The 24,669-nt window shown below is 41.5% G+C and overlaps 1 protein-coding gene across 4 annotated transcripts in view; it reads left to right on the top strand.

The window, feature by feature from the left end:
- The window catches only part of tln2b (talin 2b), a 112,174-nt gene extending 88,634 nt beyond the window's left edge, over window positions 1-23,540 (top strand). For 2 of the 4 annotated variants that reach the window (XM_050073440.1, XM_050073438.1), the window contains exons 41-57: window positions 1,239-1,385; window positions 3,244-3,345; window positions 3,492-3,611; window positions 4,298-4,444; window positions 5,521-5,687; window positions 6,029-6,212; window positions 6,630-6,755; window positions 9,435-9,551; window positions 10,065-10,250; window positions 10,730-10,837; window positions 12,979-13,084; window positions 14,350-14,474; window positions 18,123-18,248; window positions 18,349-18,411; window positions 18,499-18,681; window positions 18,766-18,891; window positions 21,286-23,540. In XM_050073440.1, coding sequence (XP_049929397.1) covers window positions 1,239-1,385; window positions 3,244-3,345; window positions 3,492-3,611; window positions 4,298-4,444; window positions 5,521-5,687; window positions 6,029-6,212; window positions 6,630-6,755; window positions 9,435-9,551; window positions 10,065-10,250; window positions 10,730-10,837; window positions 12,979-13,084; window positions 14,350-14,474; window positions 18,123-18,248; window positions 18,349-18,411; window positions 18,499-18,681; window positions 18,766-18,891; window positions 21,286-21,414 — 2,262 coding nt within the window. In that variant the 3' untranslated portion in view covers window positions 21,415-23,540. Of the gene's footprint in view, window positions 1-1,238; window positions 1,386-3,243; window positions 3,346-3,491; window positions 3,612-4,297; window positions 4,445-5,520; window positions 5,688-6,028; window positions 6,213-6,629; window positions 6,756-9,434; window positions 9,552-10,064; window positions 10,251-10,729; window positions 10,838-12,978; window positions 13,085-14,349; window positions 14,475-18,122; window positions 18,249-18,348; window positions 18,412-18,498; window positions 18,682-18,765; window positions 18,892-21,153 lie in introns of all 4 variants that reach the window. The other 2 variants (XM_050073439.1, XM_050073441.1) reach the window with 2 other exon arrangements.
- The last annotated feature ends 1,129 nt before the right edge of the window (window positions 23,541-24,669 follow it).

The raw sequence follows: 24,669 nt of genomic DNA, 5'->3' as shown, positions 1-24,669 counted from the left end.
CCAACTGGTGGTTCTCCCCATGATCCACCCTCTTTTTTACGGACTCGTGTACCCACACAGATCTCCATTTCCCTGTGCCCAACCAATTATTTACTGACAGCCTCTCACCCTCAACCAGAGCTGCAGCAAGTACCTTCTGCCTGAAGTGTTTAGTAACTAGATAAAAATTACTTGGGGAAAAAACGGTAGTTTGATTACACAGGAAGTTTAGTGAAAGGACATGATAGGGTGGTTGCCTGGCAATAATCAAAAGGTACAGTTTTTTTTGTTTTTTTTACGAGTGGCATTCAATTAAAATAAAGGCAGTGCGGTGCGCCTCACGTTTTCCAACCTGCAAAACACTTTCTGTGCGATCATTGCCTTAGACAGTATTTGTTTTTTCCCACATTCCTGACATTTCTCCGAGGTATACCGTATATGATGACATTTAAAAAAATATAATATAAAAGCTGAGCTGCTGGTAATAGAAGTCATTGTGGCATGCATACAATTGTCTAGCCTACAATGCTGTTTGTCTAATATGCAAATTGCCTACTCAAACAATCCTTGGTGAGTTTAAATACTTAGCGCCCATAGAATAATTAATAGATAGGAAATAAGCGCCCTTCTCCCATAGATTCTTGCTGGAGGATCCGATGACACAAGTTGCTGTGGCAGATAGTACCTCTTTAGTCACAGCTCACTGAAGGCAAACACTGCAAACATTTTTTCCATGTTGGCTGGTCGACCTTTATTATTTGGACTAAACCCCAAAATCCTCCAACCCAGGGACAGAGGCATTCCTTTTTTTTCTTTTAGTCCTGCAACGTTATCTCCACCACTCAAGTCCTACATCCTTTTGAGCTCAGCTGCCTGGCAGAGACTGACCTCTGGTGGTTTGAGTCATGCACTACAATACATCATCTCAATACAGCATCTCTGTATCAGTTTATAACAAAAGAAGAGAAGAGCAGTAGAGTGTTAAAAAAAAAACCATACCTTCTGGAAATCTAAATACCTCGATACTGCCCAAGCCTGATGTGAACTTTGTTAAATGTTAAACTTGGAATTTTCAGTTTATTAATTATAGGTCCTGACAGCAGCAAGAATCCAGCCTGGTGAAGTGTCCTCTAGTGAGACACTGCGTACTACTTCCCAGCTGTAGGGACACTCTGGAGCTGTTGTCAAGCTGATAAATTTCCTTCTGGCTAGACCGAGACAGTTTCACAGAAGCGTTAATCAGCTGAATATGTCCCCAGGCGTCCCACACCCACGATGCCATCTCTGAAGCAGCCCAGCTGATGAAGGAGGCCGTGGACGACATCATGGTGACTTTGAACGAGGCGGCCAGTGAAGGAGGCATGGTCGGGGGCATGGTGGAGTCCATTGCTGAGTCCATGGGCAGGGTGAGTAAGGGCGTGTTTGTGTGTTTTGATAAAGCACACATGCACTCTCATGAGACGTCTGCTCAGGTGGTTTTAAATGGATTTCAGGTTGACACTTATTCCCTATCTTATTGGTCTGAAGGCAAAGTGAGCTTTCCCTGTAAGGGTAATGCCATGGCGAGTGTGCCGAGAGTATGTCCTTGTCAGTGACTCTCATTAGTCCAGTAGATGACGAGTTTTGAATCCACAGCCCACTGGTGATGTTAGCTGTCACTCATCCTGCTGGGGGACATGTCACTCTGTTGACAGCACGGCTAATAATTGACGATGATCTGCTCACACTCAGACATATTGGCTCAGACCTTACCCTTCATTTTTATTTTTCTACCTTGTGTTTTTTAAATTTATTTCACCCTCAGCTTAAACACAGAAGAGCGACCATCATTTAATAACCATTAGCATATATAAGGTGGAACCATTTTACAAGAATGCATACATTAAAAAGGTTTATATGTTCTCACTAATGGCTTTTTAATTGTTAAGAAATTATATATCAATTAGCATTAGAAGAACTTGGATTGCCAAATGGTGTGCATCCAGTATTGGCATTGCCAGTATAGCTCGACTTGTCTTTGTAGCAGCCTCTTAAATTAATCACCCAAGTTTGCACTATCCTTTATAATAATGTTCCTTCTTGATGAAGGCTACATTGCATCAAGGCCAGTTTAATAATGACTTATTAACATTTGCAGCTGCAGAACATTGCTTTTAAAAACTGGATAACTGTAATGTGTCAATCATATAAATAGGATGAATAGAAAGGACACTTAAGTGTTTGTCATGGTCATGTGACTAGTACAAAAGAAAATGGTGATTGCTGTTAGTTATTATGGTGACAACACCCTTTGGTGGGGCCATGAAGTGTGTCACACTCACTAGTTTGAGAACGCCGTTTTGGCCTATTCTCACACTTAATTTCCGTAATAAACAGAAACATGTAATGTACACCAATCCAAGTTTGTGTTGGGACCAAGATATTTTAGTTTAAAAAAAAATATATAATGTCAGTGCTCTCTAGTCTGGTGCACAAAATGTATATTGGAAACACCGTCTATAAACGTATCTTGAGCGTTTCTGTACTGCAATGACTTAGCAGCCAACACTCACAACTGATAGATAGCCTTACGATAGCTAATATTGGACCATAAATTGTCCTGACAGATTTAATGTTCGGGCTTTAGTTTGGTCTTAAGCTGTCTTCCAAAAAAATTAGAGGGACCAAATTGTCCATGGGAGGGGTCTGTTAGTCATAGCAGCCTGAAAAAAACAGGCCAGCTGCACTGGCGGGTGATCAACTGAGGTAATCCTTCCCTTCGTGGTATGCTGACAACCTGGCAAAAATCTTCACGTAGGATTTAGGTGAATCTATTGGCAGAAATGTAGCATCTTGAATACTGAGAATTATGTTTTAATTAGTGTATAACCATCTAAAAATAAGAATTGCAGTTTTTTTAGCTTCTAATTAGCCCTTCATATCTACATAGGGAGCAGGTCTTCTTCCACAGGGCCTGCCATGTTGCACCACCATGTTTTTACAATGGCCTAGAATGGATGAATCAAACACACTATAGAGTGGCTTTCACATTTTTATGTTCCCTGAAGGTTCACTGTAGGTAGGGGTGTAGGGAGGGGTGTTCAGTTGGTTACAATCTGCAAACTCACTAGATGCCACTAAATCCTACACACTGGTCCTTTAATACTAATCTATCAAGCATTCATAATTTAATACAGAATGCAGAGGGTTTAACAAAGTATTAGACCAGGTAATGTAAAAACTATACAAGCCTTAAAATAGATACTCAAGTGCTGATCTTCACAGCTGGATGAAGGAACGCCTCCTGAACCCGAGGGCTCCTTTGTGGACTACCAGACCACCATGGTGAAGTTCTCCAAAGCCATCGCCATCACTGCGCAGGAGATGGTGAGTGCACTAATGTATTAGGATATTCATGCCTGCCTCTGTTTGTTTTCCATTATATTTCCAATCCACAATGACAATATTTGTCAGCAGGGCTGGAGAGACATTAATCTGCCTCTGCTGATGATGAATGTTCTCTCTGTCGCCAGATGACTAAGTCAGTAACCTGCCCTGAAGAGCTCGGCGGCCTTGCCTCTCAGGTGACAGTGGACTACGCACAGCTAGCACACCAAGGACGCCTTGCTGCAGCCACTGCAGAGCCAGAGGAGGTGAGAAGCCGTGCTTTCTATCCTATGGAGTACACGGGGACAATTACACACTCTTATGAAAGATTCAACACATCAAATGGTATATCTCTTTGCAATTGCGCCTCTGAAACGTCAGATTGAAATAGCAGCTTAGGTCTGCATTTTACACCAAAAATGCTCTCGGATGTATCCACTCACACACTGATCAGAGCAGATGTTTGCTGTTCTTTGAAATGACGCCCCTTCCTCAAGGCTGCTCCCGACTGTGTGAGATCAAACAGAAATATACCCCTCCAGCATCCATCGCTCTCAGCACCCACATAGTCTTTTCTTTAAGCTTTTTTTCTGTGTAGTCCAGAGGACAGCAATGTGTGGAAACATTGCACTAATAAGCACACAGCTCTTATCAATATCTTGTATATAACAGGCTGCTAGAAACCCTGCTGGTTACCATAGCGACATTGTGCCTCTACGAGTCTAAAAGCCTATAGTGATGCTCATAATGAAGTACCACCCACCCGTGAATCTCAGTCTGTAAATTAAAGGTGTAGTGCCAGCATTCCCTCTCTGAGGGTGCTTGAAATCATTTTTCATCCACCCGCTGGAGAAGAGGCATGCCAGTTTAGGGCATGATTGTAATTGTGCAGAACAGTGACACAAATGAGAAGATGGAGCCAGTGTTAGTCGATGCCTGGTTATGCTTTCAGGTCGGTTTCCAGATAAAGACACGGGTGCAAGAGCTGGGCCACGGCTGTATCTACATGGTCCAGAAGGCTGGAGCCCTGCAGCTCAGCCCCACTGACAGCTTCTCCAAAAGGGAGCTCATCGAGTGTGCCCGCGCAGTCACAGAGAAGGTAAGCTCTATGTGGACAGAAACTGGTATCTTTAAATCTTGCAGGAGGAAGGTTTTTATATACATATAAACATCTTGACTTTTTAAGGGAAGTCTATTTTTGCTGTCATAATTTGCCATCTCTGCTGTTAGAAGTTTGGAAGCAGCATCAACTCAGCATTAGCATTTTTATTGAAATATATTTCATGCATCTCTCAGTAAAGTTGCTGTGTATATACCAATTTAAATAAAGTGATGGAATATATAAGTGTGAGCATCGGCAAGATTTAAGTTGAATAAGTTTGGGTGTGAATAATTGATTATTATACTGTAGCTGACAGGTATGCTTTGTATTTTAATTAAGGTTTAGCCTTGGTGTTAAACCACTATAGAACAGAGTCAGAAGACTAAAGGGTTAATGTTTATTTTAGGTGGTAATAAGTGGTGCTTAACCGTATCATTGTACCAGTCATGCAGGTCATGAGAGCATGCTCTCCTGATCACCCTCACACTGTGCAGGTAATGATAATACTAATGTCTCCCTGCTGCGACCCCGGCAGCAGCTAGCCATGCTGCTCACACATTAGAATTTCTCCCCACCACTCCGAGGCTATGATTTGATTCAGGGCTCATACCGAACTTGAATAATTTGTGGTCTCAGGTTTGCTGATATGTGAAGCCTGTGCCTCGTTGAAATGTACCTCTCAGGGCTTTCCATTTGTTTAGGAGGGATGGGCAGACAGCAGTCTACGGAGGGAGATGTGTGATTTGCAGAGTCAGGTTCATTGGCTTAATGTGATTGTGCAGCAGACTCTTGATTTGATGCATGTTTAACCCTGCTCTCCTTTCTTACTCCCAGCGTCCTTTTTTTAATCGAGCTCGTCCCAATCATTCACTCTAAACACTTGCAACCTCACTCACCTGATTTATAAAGGCTCCGCCAACATCCTACAAAGAGGCAAAGCTGCTGGTTAATCATTAAAAATGTGCAATGCATACGGAAACAAGGGTTATTTTTAGCTGTTTTTTAACACCTCTGAAAACAGCATGTTTGAAGGACCTCTCTGCATATCTAATACCATGCTCCACATGTTCCAGGTGTCCTTGGTACTGTCAGCACTGCAGGCGGGGAACAAAGGCACCCAGGCCTGTATCACAGCAGCCAGCGCTGTTTCTGGCATCATCGCTGACCTGGACACCACCATCATGTTCGCCTCAGCTGGAACACTGAACCCCGAGAATGAGGAGTCTTTTGCCGACCACAGGTGCAGTGACCTTGACCAGGACATGATGTTAAATAAAAGCCTCTTTTCAGCAAAAAAGAAAACAAATGTTACCAGTTTTCATCAGCACAAGGTTAATATAACTTTTTAGGTTTTTACATTGCAACATAGAGCTCCCTTTTCCTTTGATGACTCACTCAGGAGAGATGCAGATTTGCCAATAAAGCCCAATATTCAGATGCATTTCACATAATGAATGTAAATTGAAATTTGTTCTTACCAAACACACATTCTGCTACAAAGAGCAACAGCTTCCTTTCATATTGCTGGTACTTGAGTGTGACTGTGGAGCAGATTGTGACACAATGTGTCCCATCCCTCAGGGAGAGCATCTTGAAGACAGCCAAGACGCTGGTGGAGGACACCAAGCTGCTGGTTGCTGGAGCTGCATCCAGCCAGGAGAAACTGGCCCAGGCTGCCCAGTCCTCAGCCAAGACCATCACCCAGCTCACTGAGGTGGTCAAACTGGGAGCCACCAGCATGGGCTCTGAGGACCCCGAGACACAGGTGATGAAATTTACACTAAAGAATGTCTAATATAACCACAGATGTTAGATGTGTGTAGTTACAGTTGTACGCCGCTCAGTTATTGCCTTTTAATTCAGCCGCACAGAGCTTCAACCATCTATTATAACCCATTACGATTGTACTACTCTGTAATATTATTCATCTTCTATGAATGTCTTCTATCATTCTGTAAATCCAGCATTAGATTATCTCTGTAATTTCAGTTTCATCTGATATATATCGTGCCTCCCCTTCCTTCTGTGTGCATGACTCTATCTCTGCCCTTCACTAAGTCTGAAGTATCATGACTAGGTGGGAGTGATAAGGGCTGCAGTGTTAAATCCTCTCCCCAGGGTGCTGCTGATAAACCTATACTCTGACCATTGTGCCGTATTGATTCCAGCTTTATCTCCTCAGGTGGTTCTGATAAACGCGGTACGGGATGTGGCCAAGGCTCTGGCTGAACTCATCAGTGCCACCAAATGTGCCGCCGGCAAGCCAGCTGACGACCCATCTATGTATCAGCTGAAGAGCGCCGCCAAGGTAAATAAATTCGCTGCTTTAATATTCACCTGTCATATCTGGTTTGGCTGTGTATTGATTTCAACAATGCAAGTCTTCAATTTATTACTCAGTTTATGCCTCCTCAATGAGAAGATACAGTCATGTAGATATGTATTCTGTAAATGCTCTCTTTGTATTACTGTTACGCTCAGTTTGACGTATCTGGTAGCACGAAGTAAGGCTTTTTCAAAAGAATGATGACAGTCCTTATCAGGGTTTGCAAGGTATTTGCTTTTTCTGTCATATCTGTACGTGGGACGAGACCCATCACTAAGATGTATATTGTGTGTCTGCATTTGTGTGTGTAAGAGAGAGGGCTGGTACGCTTCACTGAGAGCTATCTGTAACCGTGGGACTCCTCCTTTGTGACTTTTGAGACTGGAGTGATTTTTGAATCAGCTTCATTGTCATGACCTAATCTAAGTGAAGCTTCAAATAAAGCTCAGCCTAATCTAAGAACCCATCGGCTATCTGTCTTACGACAATAGGACTCTGAGGCAACAGCCAATATTTCGAGAGAGCCAGTGAAGCTATTTTTTAAAAAAGCTAACATAACGCTAAATTGTTATCAGACTATAGCCAGTGGGTTCTGAGACTGCATTTTGGCCAATGTGTTCTCACCTCTTTGCTCTTCACATGGACTGGTTACTTGCTAGTTAAACCTGAAAACTAATCAGACCACAAACGGAAACCAGAACACTTCCAATTAATTAATTCAATAAATAGTTTCAGTCATTTTTCCAGCAAAAATCTCAAACATTTGCTGGTTCCAGCTTCTGCAATGTGAGAATTTGCTGCTTTTCTTTGTCATTTATGCTACTAAATGAAAAGTCTTTAGGTTTTGGACTGTTGGTTGGACAAAAGAAACAACTGGAAGATGTCACTTTGGGTTCTGTGATATATCTGATATATTTTTTACATTTTGTAGACTAAACGATTAATCAGTTATTCCTGAAAATAATTGGCAGTTTGTTTTTTTTAATATTATTTTTATTGATGATAATGTATTTCAACATGAACATACAAACCCCAACAAAAATCCCTACCCAAAACCCAACCAAAACAAACACACACACGAAAGAGGGATTTTGACACCTAAATTCAACATAGCCAAGAGTTAATTACACAAAAGCACATAGCAATACATATCATCCATGTATGATCACCAGACACAGCCCATCACGGACAAGAGTACGCAGGAACAAGAAAGCCATAAAGGATAAAGTGAAAACATCCAGTTAATATGTATGTCCAGATGTAGCCCTCATCCAGATGAGTCCAGATATTGCAAAAGAGGACCCCAAGATTCTTCTCATATTCACATTTTGGATGATTAAATTGCATTTTTCCCATTTGAAAACCGAAACAAGTTCACGCAGCCAGCTAATTGGCAGGTTAGTTCATCATGAGAAGACTAGTTAGTCACAGCCCTACTTCCAATACCAAAGTCTTGTCCCGTTGCCCACAGACTTTGCATACATATGCAGATACTTTGTTTTCAGAGATTAAGCTCAGTCTGACATCTCTTTGTCAGGTCAAGTCTGTTTTATTTACATATCAAAAACATGAATTTGTCTCAGAGTGCTTTACAATATGTACAAAACACTTTATATTATTAGACCACACATTAACAACTTTAAGGGTGAAACAAATAGGCAAAACCTCCAAAAAGCAACACATGAGGAATTCCTCTTCAAGAACATACAGATTTGCAGTAGGTGCTGTATGTACAGAGTAGACAGAAATAGTAGTCACAGAATTATGATATAGAGTGTAGCAAGTTTTAAAAGTTTCAGGCAAAATGCATGATTAGTTTTTTTTTTCTGAAGACTGGATCAGAGAAAAAATGTTTAGTAACTTCCTGTGCCGACAAGGTCTGGGAGAATCTGCACTATACACATAAGAAGACTTGCAATTTTACGTTTGATGGTTATGACCACTTTCACACCTGCCAACTGCTGCAGAGTAAAAACTAAGGATCAGATCTTTGGCATCTAAGCTTGGTGCAGCTGTGGTCACTTGAACAGAGACACAGAGATCAAAGAATTTAGTCAGTGACAGAGTCTCAGATATCTCTGAACCAAAGGTTTGCAAGTCTTCTGCAAACTTCTCATTTATTTATTGTTCTCACAACTGTCATCCCAAGCACAGCGTGTAACTCTAACTGTTTCATAGAGTTTCTTATGTTTTCTCATCTAAATGGAATTAGGGCCACCCATGGACCTGGTTATGTTGACAGATTGTTTCTGTTCCTCTAACATATGGTGACCTCCGAGTGGGACCCACTCCATCTCCTGGCGATCATGTTGCTCGAATTCCTAACTTAATAATGTTAACTCTTCTGACAGAACAGAATGTGTCACCATGAATAAAACTTGAATTGTTTTTTTAAGTGTCAGTGAATTAACTGTATTACAAGTAGTAAATCATCCTGTTGTAATGTGAAATACATCCCTTGGTTTTTCTCTTCCTTCCGCAGCTGATGTCTTTCATTTTCATTAGCAGAGCACCTTCAACACATGTAACCATTCTTCACTGTAACGGACTCAGTGAAGGAGGAGGCAGAAATAATTTTGTAATGTTTTGCAGCTGAGGGGAAAGAGCTCCACCTCCTGGTCTGACTGTTAGCTTCATCATTTGCCTCTTTTTCTTTGACAGGTCATGGTGACCAACGTGACGTCTCTACTAAAAACAGTGAAGGCAGTGGAGGATGAAGCGACTCGCGGGACGAGGGCACTGGAGGCCACTATTGAGTGCATCAAGCAGGAGCTGACAGTAAGAGCGCCTCACAGGAACAAGAACCTCTTCTTTATGGTCTTTTGAGAGTCAACTGATGAGACACAGCCTCTCTGCAAAGCTGGCCCAAAGAGGGTCAGGGATATCTATGTCTATTATACTGAACATAACAGGGGAGCTTTTTGTTCTTTTTCCTTTATTATCTGTCCAGCTCCTTTCCTCCTCCTTCGCTCTCAGCCCCTACAGGTTTCTCACAGCTCTTATCAGGGTCGGGGTAGCAGGCAGAGTGAGAAAGGAAGAAGATTTCGGGAGCTTGTTTTTTGTAATTTACTGCTAATCCTTATCAGAGGACCCCAGCCTGAGAGAAGGCTTTACCAAGAGCTCCAGCCAAATTCAACACAGCCTACCTAACTCCTAATTATTCAGCTTCCCATATCAAGACGACCTGTCCGCCTCAGTTGTTTACGTGTGCGCTTCCTTATTTCTTCTCTGAGAATGTGCCCATATCTGAGTCCCTGTCATGCCTATATCCAACCACCTGTGTCTTGTCAGGTGTTCCAGTCCAAGGACGTCCCAGACAAGTCCACCACACCCGAGGAGTTCATCCGCATGACAAAGGGCATCACCATAGCAACGGCTAAGGCAGTAGCTTCGGGCAACTCTGCTCAGCAGGAGGACGTGATCGCCACTGCCAACCTGAGCCGCAAAGCCATCTCTGATATGCTGACTACCTGCAAGGTGCTAATCCACACATTGCCCTGCCAGAACAGGCCTCACACAGACATCACCGGGCTGCCAGGGAACATGTGAGCCCAGCCTGCTGAGAGCAGATAGGACGTTAGAGTCTAGTCTACTTTATGGCTGCTCCCGCTGGTAGTGACTCAGTCTCTTTTCAAAGTCGTGCAGCGGAGCATCAGTCAGGATGTCCTTTAGTGACTGTAGAACACTTACAAGACAAAAACAGATGGAATACAGAAGTGTAGGCTGTGCTTTTGGAAATTACAAATTAGTAAAGAATCAGTTCATATTAGATTTGTGATTTGGCACTGGATAATGTGCATATCCACACATGAAACTCCATCAAGACTATTCCAGAGCTCACGTAGCACATTCTCACTTCTATACCGGACCTGTGTTAAATCTTAACATTCCAGTGGGAGCAATGTTTGTGTGCTGTTTTAAATTCACAATACCACATTGTTTTCTAACATCTCCAGCAAGCAGCTTGCCACCCAGAAGTGAGCGAGGAATTGAGGATGAAGGCCCTGCAGTACGGCTCTGAGTGCACTGCCGGATACATCAACCTTCTGGAGCAAGTCCTGCAGGTTAGATTGAGACACAGTTACATGTTTCATAAATAAAGGATGGGAGTGTGTAGCAACAGTGTGGAAGAGTGAATCCTCATATTTACTATTGCCAAGTGAGGTTTTCTGGGTCTTATCTGCAGGATTTAATCCTTTGATGCTTGAAAAAACCTCCCCAGCTTCCTCACAGTGTGTTTACCGTAGCATTACCTGAACTAAAAGAATACGGCTGCTGATATTCTAATGTTTGTCTTATTGCCAGCAAATCCCACAAAAATACCAGAACCAACAATAAATTGATTCTAGAGACAAATATAATCTGTGTAGCCAAAGACTGATGTAGCTTTTTCTTCTTTGCCACATACCTCTACTGTTGTCCAGGAACTATTAAAAACACATAAAAGTTTTACACTGTTACACTGGGTGACTTATTATGGAGAACACGAACACTGTTGTTTCCTCTGGATTTATCTCACATATTGTGCACAGTCCTGGTGCTGTAAATACTTAAAACAGTCCCAAACAAATACACTATTTACACCTGTTTGAGTAACGTGGGGCGGCTGTGGCTCAGAGATAGAGCCACTATCAATCAGAAGATCAGTGGTTCATTCCATGTCAAAGTATCCTTGGGCAAGATACTGAACCCAAAATTTCTCCCAGTGGATACTCATCTGTGTGTGAGAGAGTGTGAATGGTTACTGAGTAATAAGTGGCACCTTGTGTGGATAGAGCAGGTCGACCAACAATCGGAAGGTCGTCGGTTCAATCCCCGCCTCCTCCAGTCAACATGTCGAAGTATCCTTTGGCAAGATACTGAACCCCGAATTGCTTCTGATGTCTGTTCCATCAGTGTGTGAGAGTGTGTGAATGGTTACTGAGTAGCAAGTGGCACCTTGTATGGATAGAGCAGGTCGTCCAACAATTGGAAGGTTGGTGGTTCAATCCCCAGCTCCTCCAGTCTGCATGTCAAGGTATCCATGGGCAAGATACTGAACCCCAAATTGCTTCTGATGGCTGTTCCATCAGTGTGTAAGAGCATGTGAATGGTTACTGAGTAGCAAGTAACACCTTGTATGGATAGAGCAGGTCGTCCAACAGTCGGGAGGTTGGAGGTTCAATCCCCAGCTCCTCCAGTCAACATGTCGAAGTATCCTTTGGCAAGATACTGAACCCCAAATTGCTCCCAATGACTGTTTATTGGCGTGTCAGAGTGCGTGAATGGTTACTGAGTAGGAAGTGGCACCTTGTATGGTAGCCTCAGCCACCAGTGTGTGACTGTGTGAATGTGACTCAGTAGTGTGTAAAGGGCTTTGAGTGGTCGGAGGACTAGAAAGGCAGTTCATTTAGCCTTTACTACTCAGCCTTTTTAAGAATTAAACAATGTATTGGTGGTCTGTTTTAAAAGATTAATGTCTTTGAAGAAACAAATAAGTTTGGGGTTGAGTGCCAGTTGTCAGTAAGAAAACTAAAGAATAATGGCAGACTTCAGGAATGACCAGCTATCACCAATGAATGACAAAACTATTACTTGAAATCTGCTTTATGCCCACAACCTACTTAACAGTCTGTAACCACATTCATCTAAGAATTTAATATATAATATTTTTTTTTATCTTACACCACAGCGTCCCCCTGCAGAAGATCTGATTTAATTTCTGAGCCCCTTGTTGCATAAATCTGCATATTAACAATCAGCAAAACTTATTTTCATTAAATTCAGTAGTTCCTAATAACACTCCCCATGCATTGTGTTAAGACAAGTGTGTTGCCATGTAACAGTTGCTAATTGATGTTTTAAGTATCTTAATGAATGATCTCACTTCCATAATTAGTTACTGTAGGAATACATCATGTTGGTTCTGGCAGGACATTAGCCACTAAAAGTACCTTGTGCTATAATTTGTGGTCTGGTATAAAGAGTGTGCTGTCACTGCATCGCCAAGTCAATTATTCACGGTGCCAAGTTATTTTTTATCTGAACTGTCATAAATTCACAGAACAGATATAAATGCTTTTTTGTCAGCAATCAGTAGCAGCCATGTGGATGTTAGAATAGAGTATTCTTTGCATTCTCATTCATCTTTTGCATCACATTTCCTTGTGCCTCTTTGTTCGTGTGTGTGTGTGTGTTCGTATCTATTGGGCTCTTGTATTCTCAGGTGCTGCACAAACCGATGCCCGAGCAGAAGCAGCAGCTGGCCGCACACTCGAAGCATGTGGCAGCTTGTGTGACGGAGCTCGTCCAGACAGCTGAGGCCATGAAAGGTGAGGCCACACACACACTGTCACACACTCTTACACAAGGCACACAAACAAAAGTTATGCTTGACAACCTTTAGTTACCGGTGACCCCGTTCTGACTGATGTCAGGATTATATGGACCATTTAACACACATGGAAGTTGTGTATATTTAGTATTCCAAGACTTTATGGTACCCTATAAAGCAGTATAAAATTATTTTATTAGGAGGCATGCATTGTGCAGAAGCTTGTGCGCTGTCCAAAAATTGTTGGCAGCAGATTTAGGTTTTAAAATGACTGTGAGACATTAAAGCCGCCGCAGTGTAAAACTGGGTGCAGAACACAGTTGGTTTGAAGCAAGAGGATTTTCACTAGGAGCCAACTCAATTTGATAAAATGTAAAAAAAAAAAATTATATATATATATATATATCACGCCAGGATTGTGGAGATGTTAGAGATTAGTCAAAGGAGTCCTAATCCTCTTGTGTATGAATGATATTACAGTTTTATTGAGTCGAGCCACCAAACCTGTCTGTGTCCGTAATAAAGAAAGGTCATGAAAATCACTTTGGAATATTGAAATTGCAGCCACAGCGTGATTGCCGTGCAAATTGTTCCAAATTGCACCAAATGAAGCTCTGTAGGATGGTTATGACACAGAGTGTTTCCTATAGAAGTTACACTGCTGCATCTGACAGGAGTAATAGATTGTGTTTGGATGAGAATTAGATTTCAGCGTATAGCCCAAGACCCAGCGGGGCTATCCACTTCACCTCTCTAATGTCCCATGTGCTCTCTCCCTCTCCCCCCCCCCTCTTCCCTTGCTGCCTCAGATGGAGGTAAGTGGGATATGCTGTGTTTTTTTTTTTTTTCTTCCAGATCACCTTTCATAGAGTCAGAAGGGGGTAGTGGAGTAGAAGGCTTGGGGGGTGGGGGCGCAGAACAGATTTCCCCAGAGCTCAACGTAATCTATGAAAACATCATTCCATCTGCTTTACCAAGCTGTTCCCAAACAGCTCCGTTTTATGGGCACTTAAAAACCTATAAAAAGACAATGATCCATCAAATGTGCATTTCTTCCAACTTTTGGTTTATCTTATTTAACTTTGAGGCATTACTGTGATACTGTGAGTGTACAGATCTCATGAGCTTTGATGCCTGGATTGTGTAAATGCTATTAAGAAAGTGTAATTTTGACCTCTTGTTATATAAAATGTTGCCAGCAGAGTGATCGCACTGGTGTTTATGTTGTGATAACCAGCATCTGAATGTGTCGATCCCTTTCAGGAACAGAGTGCGTGGACCCCGAGGACCCCACTGTCATCGCTGAGACCGAGCTCCTCGGAGCAGCAGCGTCCATTGAAGCTGCAGCCAAGAAACTAGAGCAGCTGAAACCCAGAGCCAAGCCCAAGGTATAAGTGCCCCTCTCAACCCTTTCCACCCACACAACCCCACGCACAGCTTTTTGCCATTAATCAGCGGGGAGACGAAGTGGCCCGGAGGTAGGAAAAGGTGACAGTGACTTTGAAGTGGAGTCATCTTTTTCGGTGACTGAGCTGCTATCTCGATGTCATTAAAGGAGAGAAAGACGTTTCTTCCTTACACACGCAGTGTTGACTCACACCGCCGGTCCAGTGAGCTAACATATGATGCTCGGAAAACTTTCTTCAAAGGCACTTTTGGACATTATTTTGAGTTGTGTTGCTAGGAGACGCAATTACACTGCTGAGTCCTCAAGCTTATGTTGGAATGAGTTCAAATGTGTGATGAACTGTTGTGACCCTTTCTGAAAGAGAGGGCCTCTGTCTTATTGAACTTATTTCCTTTGTTTTATTGCAGTGTTCCTCATTTCTAAACTAAACTGAGGGAGGCTTTTTCAGCTTGTTATTCGCCTCCCCACCACGCTGCGGTATTGCCTAGACAACTTTATGACATAATGCTTAAAGAAAACAGGCAAAAGATGGGAGATGGTAGCGAGCGTGCTTTTGGAAAGTGAAATGATGTTTATGTTGTTCTGTATGCAACACAGGGTCGTGTTTGTGGTGTGCTGCTGCATGATTGTGTTGTCTGTCTCTGGAGACTGGATAGTTGGATCCTAGTGCTCTTCCTTCTGTGCCTGTAGTGCTTTCCCCCTTTTCTATACCTCTTCCTGTACACACAGTGACTGTCGGTTCACCCTTCTGCCTGTATAATACAAATTAAAGCATATTTGGGTTACCCCATTTTTATTAAAGCCCATATAATGCTCTGTCTCATACTATAATTCCACAGCTACAGACTGCATTTATGAGAACCTTTGTGTTCATGAAAGGGGATTAGTGAAAGGCTTTACCTCTTTTTAGATGTCAGTGTCTCCCTCTAGTGATGTAATAGGAAACAGGTTTTTACCAAAAAACCACCCAAATTGAGAATTTCAGTATGTTATTTCCATGGCCTAGAAAAGTTCGATCAATATTTGTGAACATGAGCTACTCTCACTCAAAGCCAGAAACCAGAGAAGTAAGTCCTAAGCATGTGATGCCATCATGTATTAAGTGTGGAGCTGTTCCATAGACAGTGAACTGGAGACTGTTTTCTTTTTTATACCCAAATTAGCTTTATTCTATTGTAGTGTTCTCAGTTCTGAAACAGAAAATGTTTTGGGAAATTTTGGACTGTATTAACTTTAAAAAATTGCCATAGGCCACCGTTCAAGGGGGGATACCAATGAATTCTACTACATTTATTACATTATATTAATGAAATGAGAGTAGGACGGACATTGAGCTGTTTGCCGTGGTCATTTAAATAGTACAAAAGAAAATGGCGATTGTTGTGACGACACATATCAGTAGGACCAGAAGTTTGTCACACTCACTAGTTTGAGACCTCTATTTTTACACCTGTTTTTCTTACCAAAGAGAAAATACAACCGTACACCAATCCCAGGGTGTCTACAGGTCCTTAAGAAGTCTTAAAATGTCTTAAATTGTGTTTTCTTAACAAAAGGCCTTAAAAAGTCTTAAATTGTCTTAAATTCAGATTTAATGCGTTTTAAATTTTTTCGGTCACATTGCCGCGAAAATTTCTCCAGCCTGACAGACCCACTGACTGTTTACAATCACTGGACAGACCTAAGAATTGCAATGATAAATAGCATTTATGCCAGCGATGAGATTTTGTTTTCTTTTTACATTAAACACCTTAAACTTAAACTCACCCAATTGTTGTCAACTTTCCTTACTGTTCATTTTGGACTGATGTGTTTTTCCACTGTAGGTTTGGTGTTAAATTTCATATTAGGTGGTATTAAAAAGGTCTTAAAAAGTCTTACATTTTATATCTGTAGACACCCTGAATCCAAGTTTTTCTCTGTCGTTGAAATAAGACTAACATTGGCCTAGTTGCCTTGTTAACTCATCGTAAAACACGCTTCATTCAAACTCAGCAGAAACAAGATATAACCAAAACCTTCTTTGTTAGTCTTGTTAGTCATCTATTTAGTTAGTAAGTCCACTGTTCCAGCAGCCACCAGCTCTGATTTGGTCAAAATAAACCTTTTATTTACAGAGTCAGATGTCAAAACATGTTGACCTGCTGTTATACCTGCAGTCTCTGCCTATCAGCTGTCCACTGACTAGCAGCTTTCACTCATTCTTCAGTGGCAGCTTCAGTAACTTCTATCATGTTGTAACAAGTGGGTCTGTTTATAATGAAGTTCATATGGAAGGTCGTCCACTACAAAGGTTGTAATGGCAACCATATATGTAAAAATGGCCACTGCTCTGACCACCCTTCCTGATAAGAGTGGGAATGTCCTTTCTACTCTCATTCTATTTCTATTTTTTTTACTCATGACCATGCCTTACTGTCACTGATATTCAGAAACTAGCCCAAATATTTGTCCTTCTTTGATCTGTGTTCATATTCCGTGCACACATGATTATTCAGTGATTATTTTCACAAGTATCGCAGTCAACAAAATAGTCTAAAACCATCTCAGAGCATCATGGATGATTTTTTGAAATTGTGATCATGTGTTTTTTTTTCCTCGAGACAGAGCCAACAAAACACCAAACACTGAATGATTAGTAGAGGCACTAAGCCACTCTTAAGTCTGTAACAGAGCCCATCACATTATGAAACAGGTGTTATTTGTCTGAAACAGTTTGGATTCTCCTCCTTCCTCCTCCTCCTTCCTCCCTCTCCTCTCTGCTCCTTCGTCCCTCCCACTCTATAAGTACGGAGTGCTCCTCTGCTCCCAGCATGTCTCCTTGCCCTGCCTCCCTCCTCCCTCCCTCCCTCTCTGAGCCGTTGTAGACCTGGAAGCCTTCTCTGCAGGGCTCTGTCTGATATGTTTGATATATTAGGTTGTTATTCAGTCCAACTATATATCAAACATATTCCTACAGTGTCCCGCCCTGTCTCCAGCCACGTGTGCCTTATGTGTTTATGGAGGTCTGTGGTCAATCACACGCTGTTGACTGCAGAGATTTGTTAACTGTCCCTGAACTGATGCACTGTGATCTTCATCATGGCGTTCAGGAAATGAGACATAATGTTCGATTGGGCTTTTGGTGGAAAATAAAGTTGAATATTATAGATTGTGCTCAAGGCAGTAGCTACCACTGAGGACACTGAGGTCGTACACTCAGTATTTTGTAAGTTTTAAGAAGCTGGAGGGGGTTACGTACTACAATATAAACTAACACTTGGTGGATATTTTATAGGCTACTTTTTATTCTCTGTGTACAAATTCTAATGCTGTTAGGACTATTAAAAAATAATGAATAAATGATTCAGTGTTTCCACAACAGAAGTTTATTCCTGGCAGTGTAGAAAAGGCTTTTGGTCCAGCATATTGGGAAGTAGAATTTACAGAGAATACAGTCGAACAGTTAATGACCTGTTTTTAATACTCTGCATATGGTAATAGTATTTAATCTTTTTATTTTTGCCATCATGACTCATGATCTTTTTAATTATAAAACCCTAGTTACGGCCTCAATTGACCTGCTGACACAAAGATAGTTATCTTTTTAGTCTTGTCAGTCTAAATGAATATGTGGTTTTACTTTCAGCAGGCAGATGAGACGTTGGATTTTGAGGAGCAGATCTTAGAGGCAGCAAAGTCCATCGCTGCAGCCACCAGCGCTCTTGTTAAATCTGCATCAGCAGCTCAGAGAGAGCTGGTGGCACAGGGCAAGGTCAGTCAATACACCAACTCACACTCTCAGAAAGATTCTTTTCTATTTAAGTAAAGCATCATATAAATTAAGGTTTTTTTTCATGCACTGTCAACCTCAGGTGGGAGCCAACCTAGCAAATGCAGTGGATGACGGCCAGTGGTCACAGGGTCTCATATCAGCTGTAAGTTGCCTTAAACACATTAATAAATCACTGTATAATTATTTAAATGATACATAAGATCATGTGTGAATTTGTTGCTTGCTGTAGGCACGTATGGTAGCAGCAGCCACCAGTAGCCTGTGTGAGGCAGCTAACGCCTCAGTGCAGGGTCACGCAAGCGAGGAGAAGCTCATCTCTTCAGCCAAACAAGTTGCGGCCTCCACAGCTCAGCTGCTGGTGGCCTGCAAGGTGAAGGCTGACCAGGATTCTGAAGCCATGAGGAGGCTGCAGGTAACACAGACACACAGTTTTAATTTATCCACAGAAAGAGTGTGCACACGGATTGCATGCATGCTAACTTTCATTTGTTTGAAGGCTGCCGGCAACGCAGTGAAGCGAGCTTCAGACAACCTGGTGAGGGCAGCTCAGAAAGCAGCATTTGACAAGACAGAAGATGACAGCGTGGTGGTGAAGACCAAATTCGTCGGAGGCATAGCTCAGGTGAGATAAAAATCCTGAAAAAATACCTGCAACAGAAATCATTCCTATTGTGTGGCTTGCCCTTTTCACTGCGTGTTTGCACCTCTCGCTGATATGCCAAAATGCCACAGTCATTTTTCTGAAATCATGATGTGCTGCTGTGGATAAACAGCCCATCAGCTTCATTTCAAAGCTGTTTACCAGGTTTACCAGACACCCACGGCTGCAAAACATCACATTTCTTCAAGACTTGAGATCTGGCTTTCTTTTCATCTCTGCAAAAAAAATTGAAAGTAATTGAAGAGTGGGTGTCTCTTTTTCAAAACTCCAGGGTGCCACAGGAAGCTTTACTTTTCATCTTGACTGATTGAGTTGCTGTTGCAGTCAACGGTGCACCCCAGCTGGGCATCACTGAGGCTCACTGTCTCATTAATGTCTTATCATTGTTGCACCGAGGGGCGCTCTGGATGTTTAAACCTGATTGATGGACCACTAGTGATTGACAGCTAATATAACAATATCGGACATGCGGCCCAAAAGTTGTCACAAAATGACCTTTTCATGCCATAATGTTAAAACGCCTCTTTCTACATGCATCACAACTAATCTTCTCTACTTATGTAGATGTAAAGACATTTTTAAGAAGTTTGGTTTAAAAAACATGTTCAGACCAAATTAGCCTATCATTGTTTAATGTTTTAAGTAATACTTTTTTAATAGTACAATGCTATTTTAATGATAAATAATAAATAAATAAAATGCAGTGTTTATAATAAAATGACAAGATAAATGACAGCTATGAGTATGGCAAAAGCCACAATCCATTTATAAAAGATGGAAATTGAGTTTAGCTTCACCTATCACATCTGCACCACGCAACCAGCAAAAACTACGGGTTAATCAACCAACCGAACCTGACCCGACCCGCAGTCTGCCAGCTTTATGCATTATAGTAGCACAATTGTCAGGACTGAGTACTGAGACAAGGGCAGAGAAACAGACTGAGCACCATGGCGGGTGTGTTTGTGTGTGAGAGAGAGGGAGGGAGTGACAGAGAGAGGGGCAGAGAAGGTGAAAGGTGGACTATTGCATGCAATGTTTTGTAGGTTCTGTTCCCCTGTCGGGAGATATTTTCCCAGTATTCACCGGCTCATTATGCATTATCCCTTACATAACCTGTGATTCATTCATTCATTTTCCCTAACCACTTATCCTGTTAGGGGTCACGGGGGGCTGGAGCCTATCCCAGCTGACATTTGGCGAGAGGTGGGGTACACCCTGGACAGGTTGCCTGACTATAGACAGACAACCATTCACACTCACATTCACACTTTCCGACAATTTAGAGTCACCAATTGACCTGCATGTCTTTGTGTTGTGGGAGAAGGCCGGAGTACCCGGAGAAAACCACACGTACATGGGGAGAACATGCAAACTCCACACAGAGGTACGCCCCCAACCTGGGTTTCAAACCCCTGGGTAACCTGTGATATTTCCTAGTAATCTCACCCGAATCTGCCGTGTGTGCTTTGGGTCAAGGTGATATTAAGATGACAGATGGATATATGAAGTAGCCGTGGGTCAAACATACATATTTGGGGTTGGTCATTCATAACAAAATTCTTCCCCTTTCTATTGTTTTTGGGGCTACTTCAGGATAAGAAAGAAAAAAATGCTATCAACTGTAAGTTGCCTTTGACACGTTCACAATTTACTGTATAAACTTTTTTTTAATGTTGCCTGAGATTCAAGATTCAAAAACCTCTATTGTCCCTAAGGGGCAATTTGCATTGCAGACAATAGTCCAACACAAATACAATATACACTCCACAGCACAAGATCCATATATCCTACACTGACACTGTAATTCATGGAAAAATAAGACACAATGACATGACATTAAGAGCTATAATTTCTTTAAAAAACCAGTTGCAGATGGAAAAATGGTCTATCTGTTTCTATTAGTGCTACCTTTGGGGAAACTAAACCTCTTCCTGATGGAAACATCTGGAACTCAACATGTAAGGGATGTTAAGGGTCTGAAACAACATATAACTGAATAACATGTAAGATATATAAGAAGACAAAAAATGCCAGTTACCATAAATACTTCAGATAATGTTTTCCTCCTTAAGTTTTATGCATTCATTAACATTCTGCTGGCCGATGGGGATGCTTTGGCGGGCCGTATGCAGCCCAGAGGCCGCCAGTTGACCATCGCTGCCATAAGCCGTACTTTGTCACTAAAAGATCTTTTATTTTTCTCCAATGTGTTGTGCTTAGAGTTAACAGGCTGTACAGTGAGCTGAATACTGTGCAGCTATTGGTTTTCCATATCAAGCTATCCACAGGAATGGGATTATGATGAGCAAGTGCAAGGCACATTTTCCTGTCAGCTGTTCCCGTTCTCCTCAGATCATCGCGGCTCAGGAGGAGATGCTGAGGAAGGAGCGAGAGTTGGAGGAAGCCCGGAAGAAGCTGGCTCAGATCCGACAGCAGCAGTACAAGTTCCTGCCCAGCGAGCTGAGGGAGGATGAGGGCTGATTGGCAGGCGGGACGTGCGTACCGCGCCGATGACACCCTCTCGTCACGGGGAAGAGATGTTGCCGATGTACGATTGGCTGCTTTGCTCTCATATAACCGAGGAATATACAGCACTTGAAACAGGCCTGTTTTTGGTGAGAAAAACAAGTGCCTGTGCTCCGTAGTGTATTTGTGTGCGTGTATGTATGTGTGTGTGACGTGCGTATGTATTTGTCAGTGAACAGCATTGACATTCAGAGCTCGATATGGAGGCGGTTGTTACAGTGTAAGCAAGTCGAGACAGTATGATAAAGTTGTATGATAAACGTATCATTGCTTTGTGAGTGTTACTGCATCATGAGCATTACCGACTGTTACAATCACGAAGATGTTACGAATGCAGAAATCCTCTATAATCACTGAATGTTCTATTATTGTTGAAGGTTTAGAGCAAATAGAAATGAGCTGATGATAAATCTGCAACTGGCAGAGCAAACCTAAGGGTCCATAGCTTGTATTCTAAATGTAAAAACCTCAAGGGGTTGATAAAAAGGCAGGAGGAGGATGCCTCATTTCACCACTGGCTTGCATGCACCATAATGTCTATACATATCAATGAAGCTACTAACCAATAGAGTAGTTTAGCGTGGAAAGGCACTTGTATTTTACTAATAAAAATGTGAATTTGGGGTTCGCTGTTAAACGAGCAAACCTTTAGAAATCAAGGATTCTGATTCAACTATGTTGTCCAGCTTGACGCCAAACAGCGAGAGGTTTTGATTGAGTAAATAGCAAAATTTAAAAACAAAACACCACTAGCCACTGCTAGCTATACAGATATTTATTCTTGGCATATTTTTCCTTAAGAGCAGACTGGTGTTATTCAAAGAATCTGGACTATATGTGACCAAATATGTCATGCTGCTTGATACATCATGTCGCTTCATGTTCTTCCCTCACGTACACAGAGCTGTGTAAGGAATATATGTTTACATTACGTGTCATGTTTGTTCTCTCATGTCTTCATGTTTTGATTCCTCTCCCATTAACACTGGCCAGATTTTGTTCGGGTACCCACTGTACTGTACACACACACACACATATACAGAGATAGTTATTCTCCACCAGTCACTGCCCTGTCATGGTAAAGGCATTTCCACTTTCGGCTGACTGTCTATAGCAATACATTACACTGAATATCCTAGAGAGATAATAATGAGAGTCTGCGCTGTTATTGGTTGTAAGATTGGTTATGTGCAATGATATTTGGCTTTGGGCTCTTGAATGAAAAGAGCATACGTTATGCACTGAAGATGCTCATAAATACGCACTGAAGACGGCAATTTAAAGCTTCCATTATATTAAATGTAGGACGTTCTCCTTACAAACTAGAAGGAAATAGCTTCAAGCTCTGATTGAGGAAACTAATTCTTTTTTTTCCTTTAGTATATTAATGTATAATATATTGGGAATTTTAAGCAGTTCATCTCGTCAGTCTGTCCATGCCAGTGTCTGGACTGCATTGTGTACTAGTGCCTTACTTGAGTCTGCCCTGCGAGCAGCTGAAGATCAGGCTGAGTGGGAGCCTGAGCCTTGTCCTCTCTGGATCCGAACATTATGCCAGTCTAATCCCCAACGGGGTCTTAATAAACTGTCACCAAGTCCTTTGCCATACAATACAATGCCTTGGCTGGTGGCCTCTTTGCCTACAATATTAAAAATGCTGATATAAAAGGGCATCTGTGGATACCTTAGGATTTAGAGACCATGTTGGAAGACTAACACTAGACTGCATTCCATGAGCATGTGGCAATTTGTGTTTTGAAGTCGAGAAATTTGTTGAAATCATTATGCCAGGTCCCTCTTCAATGTTGGACTTAATAACTTCCTTGTTTCATTGTCTAACCACTATTAAAAAAATGAATACGTTTTTATCAGTAAATGTAAGAATTACCCTGAAATATATTGTCTAACTGATTTGTCCAAGTATTAACGGAAATAGAAAAAGTTACTAGCTCTGTTATGAATAGGTGTTGTGCTTTCTTTAACAGACTGCATTAGTTTTATGATTTGATGCTGTATGTATAATATTTATCTGGTCACAAAAGTATTTTTTGTATTCACCAAAAATAAAGAGTTTCAAACAACCAGTACGGTTAAGGTTATTTTGTTCCTCTGTCCATATTGATGAATGTCGTTGACAAGAGATAACAATAACACACCATGTCACAAAGCTCAAATCATCTTAAGCTTGTTTCCTGAACATGACAATGAGTTCACTGTACTCCAGCTGCCTCCACATTCACCAGATCTCAACCCAACAGAGCATGAATGGGATGTGCTGGAACGGGAGATTCATATCATGAATGTGCAGCTGCCAAAACTGCAGCAACTGCGTGATGCTATCATGTCAATATGTGCCAAAATTCCAGCGCCTTGTTGAATCTATGCCACGAAGAATTAAGGCAGTTCTGAAGGTAACCTGTACCAACCTGGTTCTGGAAAGGTGTACCTAATAAAGTGGCCAGTGAGCGTATGTGGTAACTGGACACAAAACACACTAAAATGAAATAATACTAAAACACGGTGATGAAATAATATTTTCTTACAGTACTTAAGTATTTTTGGGTGTTGGGAGTGTTTTTATATTTCTGTCTACTTTCAGTCTTACTGTAGTACATTTCCTAAATAAAATGTTTACTTAAACTTAAACAGATTTCCCCTCATCTTCATTATTTAAAACAAACTAGGGAAAGAACAGGAAGAAAGGGGGGAGGGAGGAACAGATGGACGAATGAAAGAATCCTTTAAGTTGTGAAAAAGACCTTGTTTTTCTTCAAGCATAATGTAGGCTTGGTTTTTATGATGGTGTACATGTTACGAACAAACAACATAATTCTCAAAAATTCGACAGCTTTCTTTATTTACTTGTACATTTACTTTCAGTACTTGAGTACACTTAATGTCATGAAATTACTTCCGATACTGAACATCTGGGACTGGTTGCACAAAACACCTTACGTTTCCTCATTAAGTATGACACTTGAGGCTTAATTTCCTAACTGAGGGACTTACACAGTTGCACAGAATCCCTTAAAAATGTCAAAAACGTTAACTCATTTCCTGTGTTGATTTTACAGCAGTAAAAGATTCCATGGAGATTGTTTGCTTGGACTCATGGTTGTGATGCCTGTTTTAATTTTACAAAGTTGGCTTATAGTTATATTTAAAAGATATATATTATATGTAGTGAATAAATGGCGGCAGAAGAAAAGC

This window comes from Epinephelus moara, chromosome 20 (assembly GCF_006386435.1).
Source record: "Epinephelus moara isolate mb chromosome 20, YSFRI_EMoa_1.0, whole genome shotgun sequence".
In the NCBI taxonomy this organism is placed as follows: domain Eukaryota; kingdom Metazoa; phylum Chordata; class Actinopteri; order Perciformes; family Serranidae; genus Epinephelus; species Epinephelus moara.
This window is presented reverse-complemented; position numbering and strand designations above follow the sequence as displayed.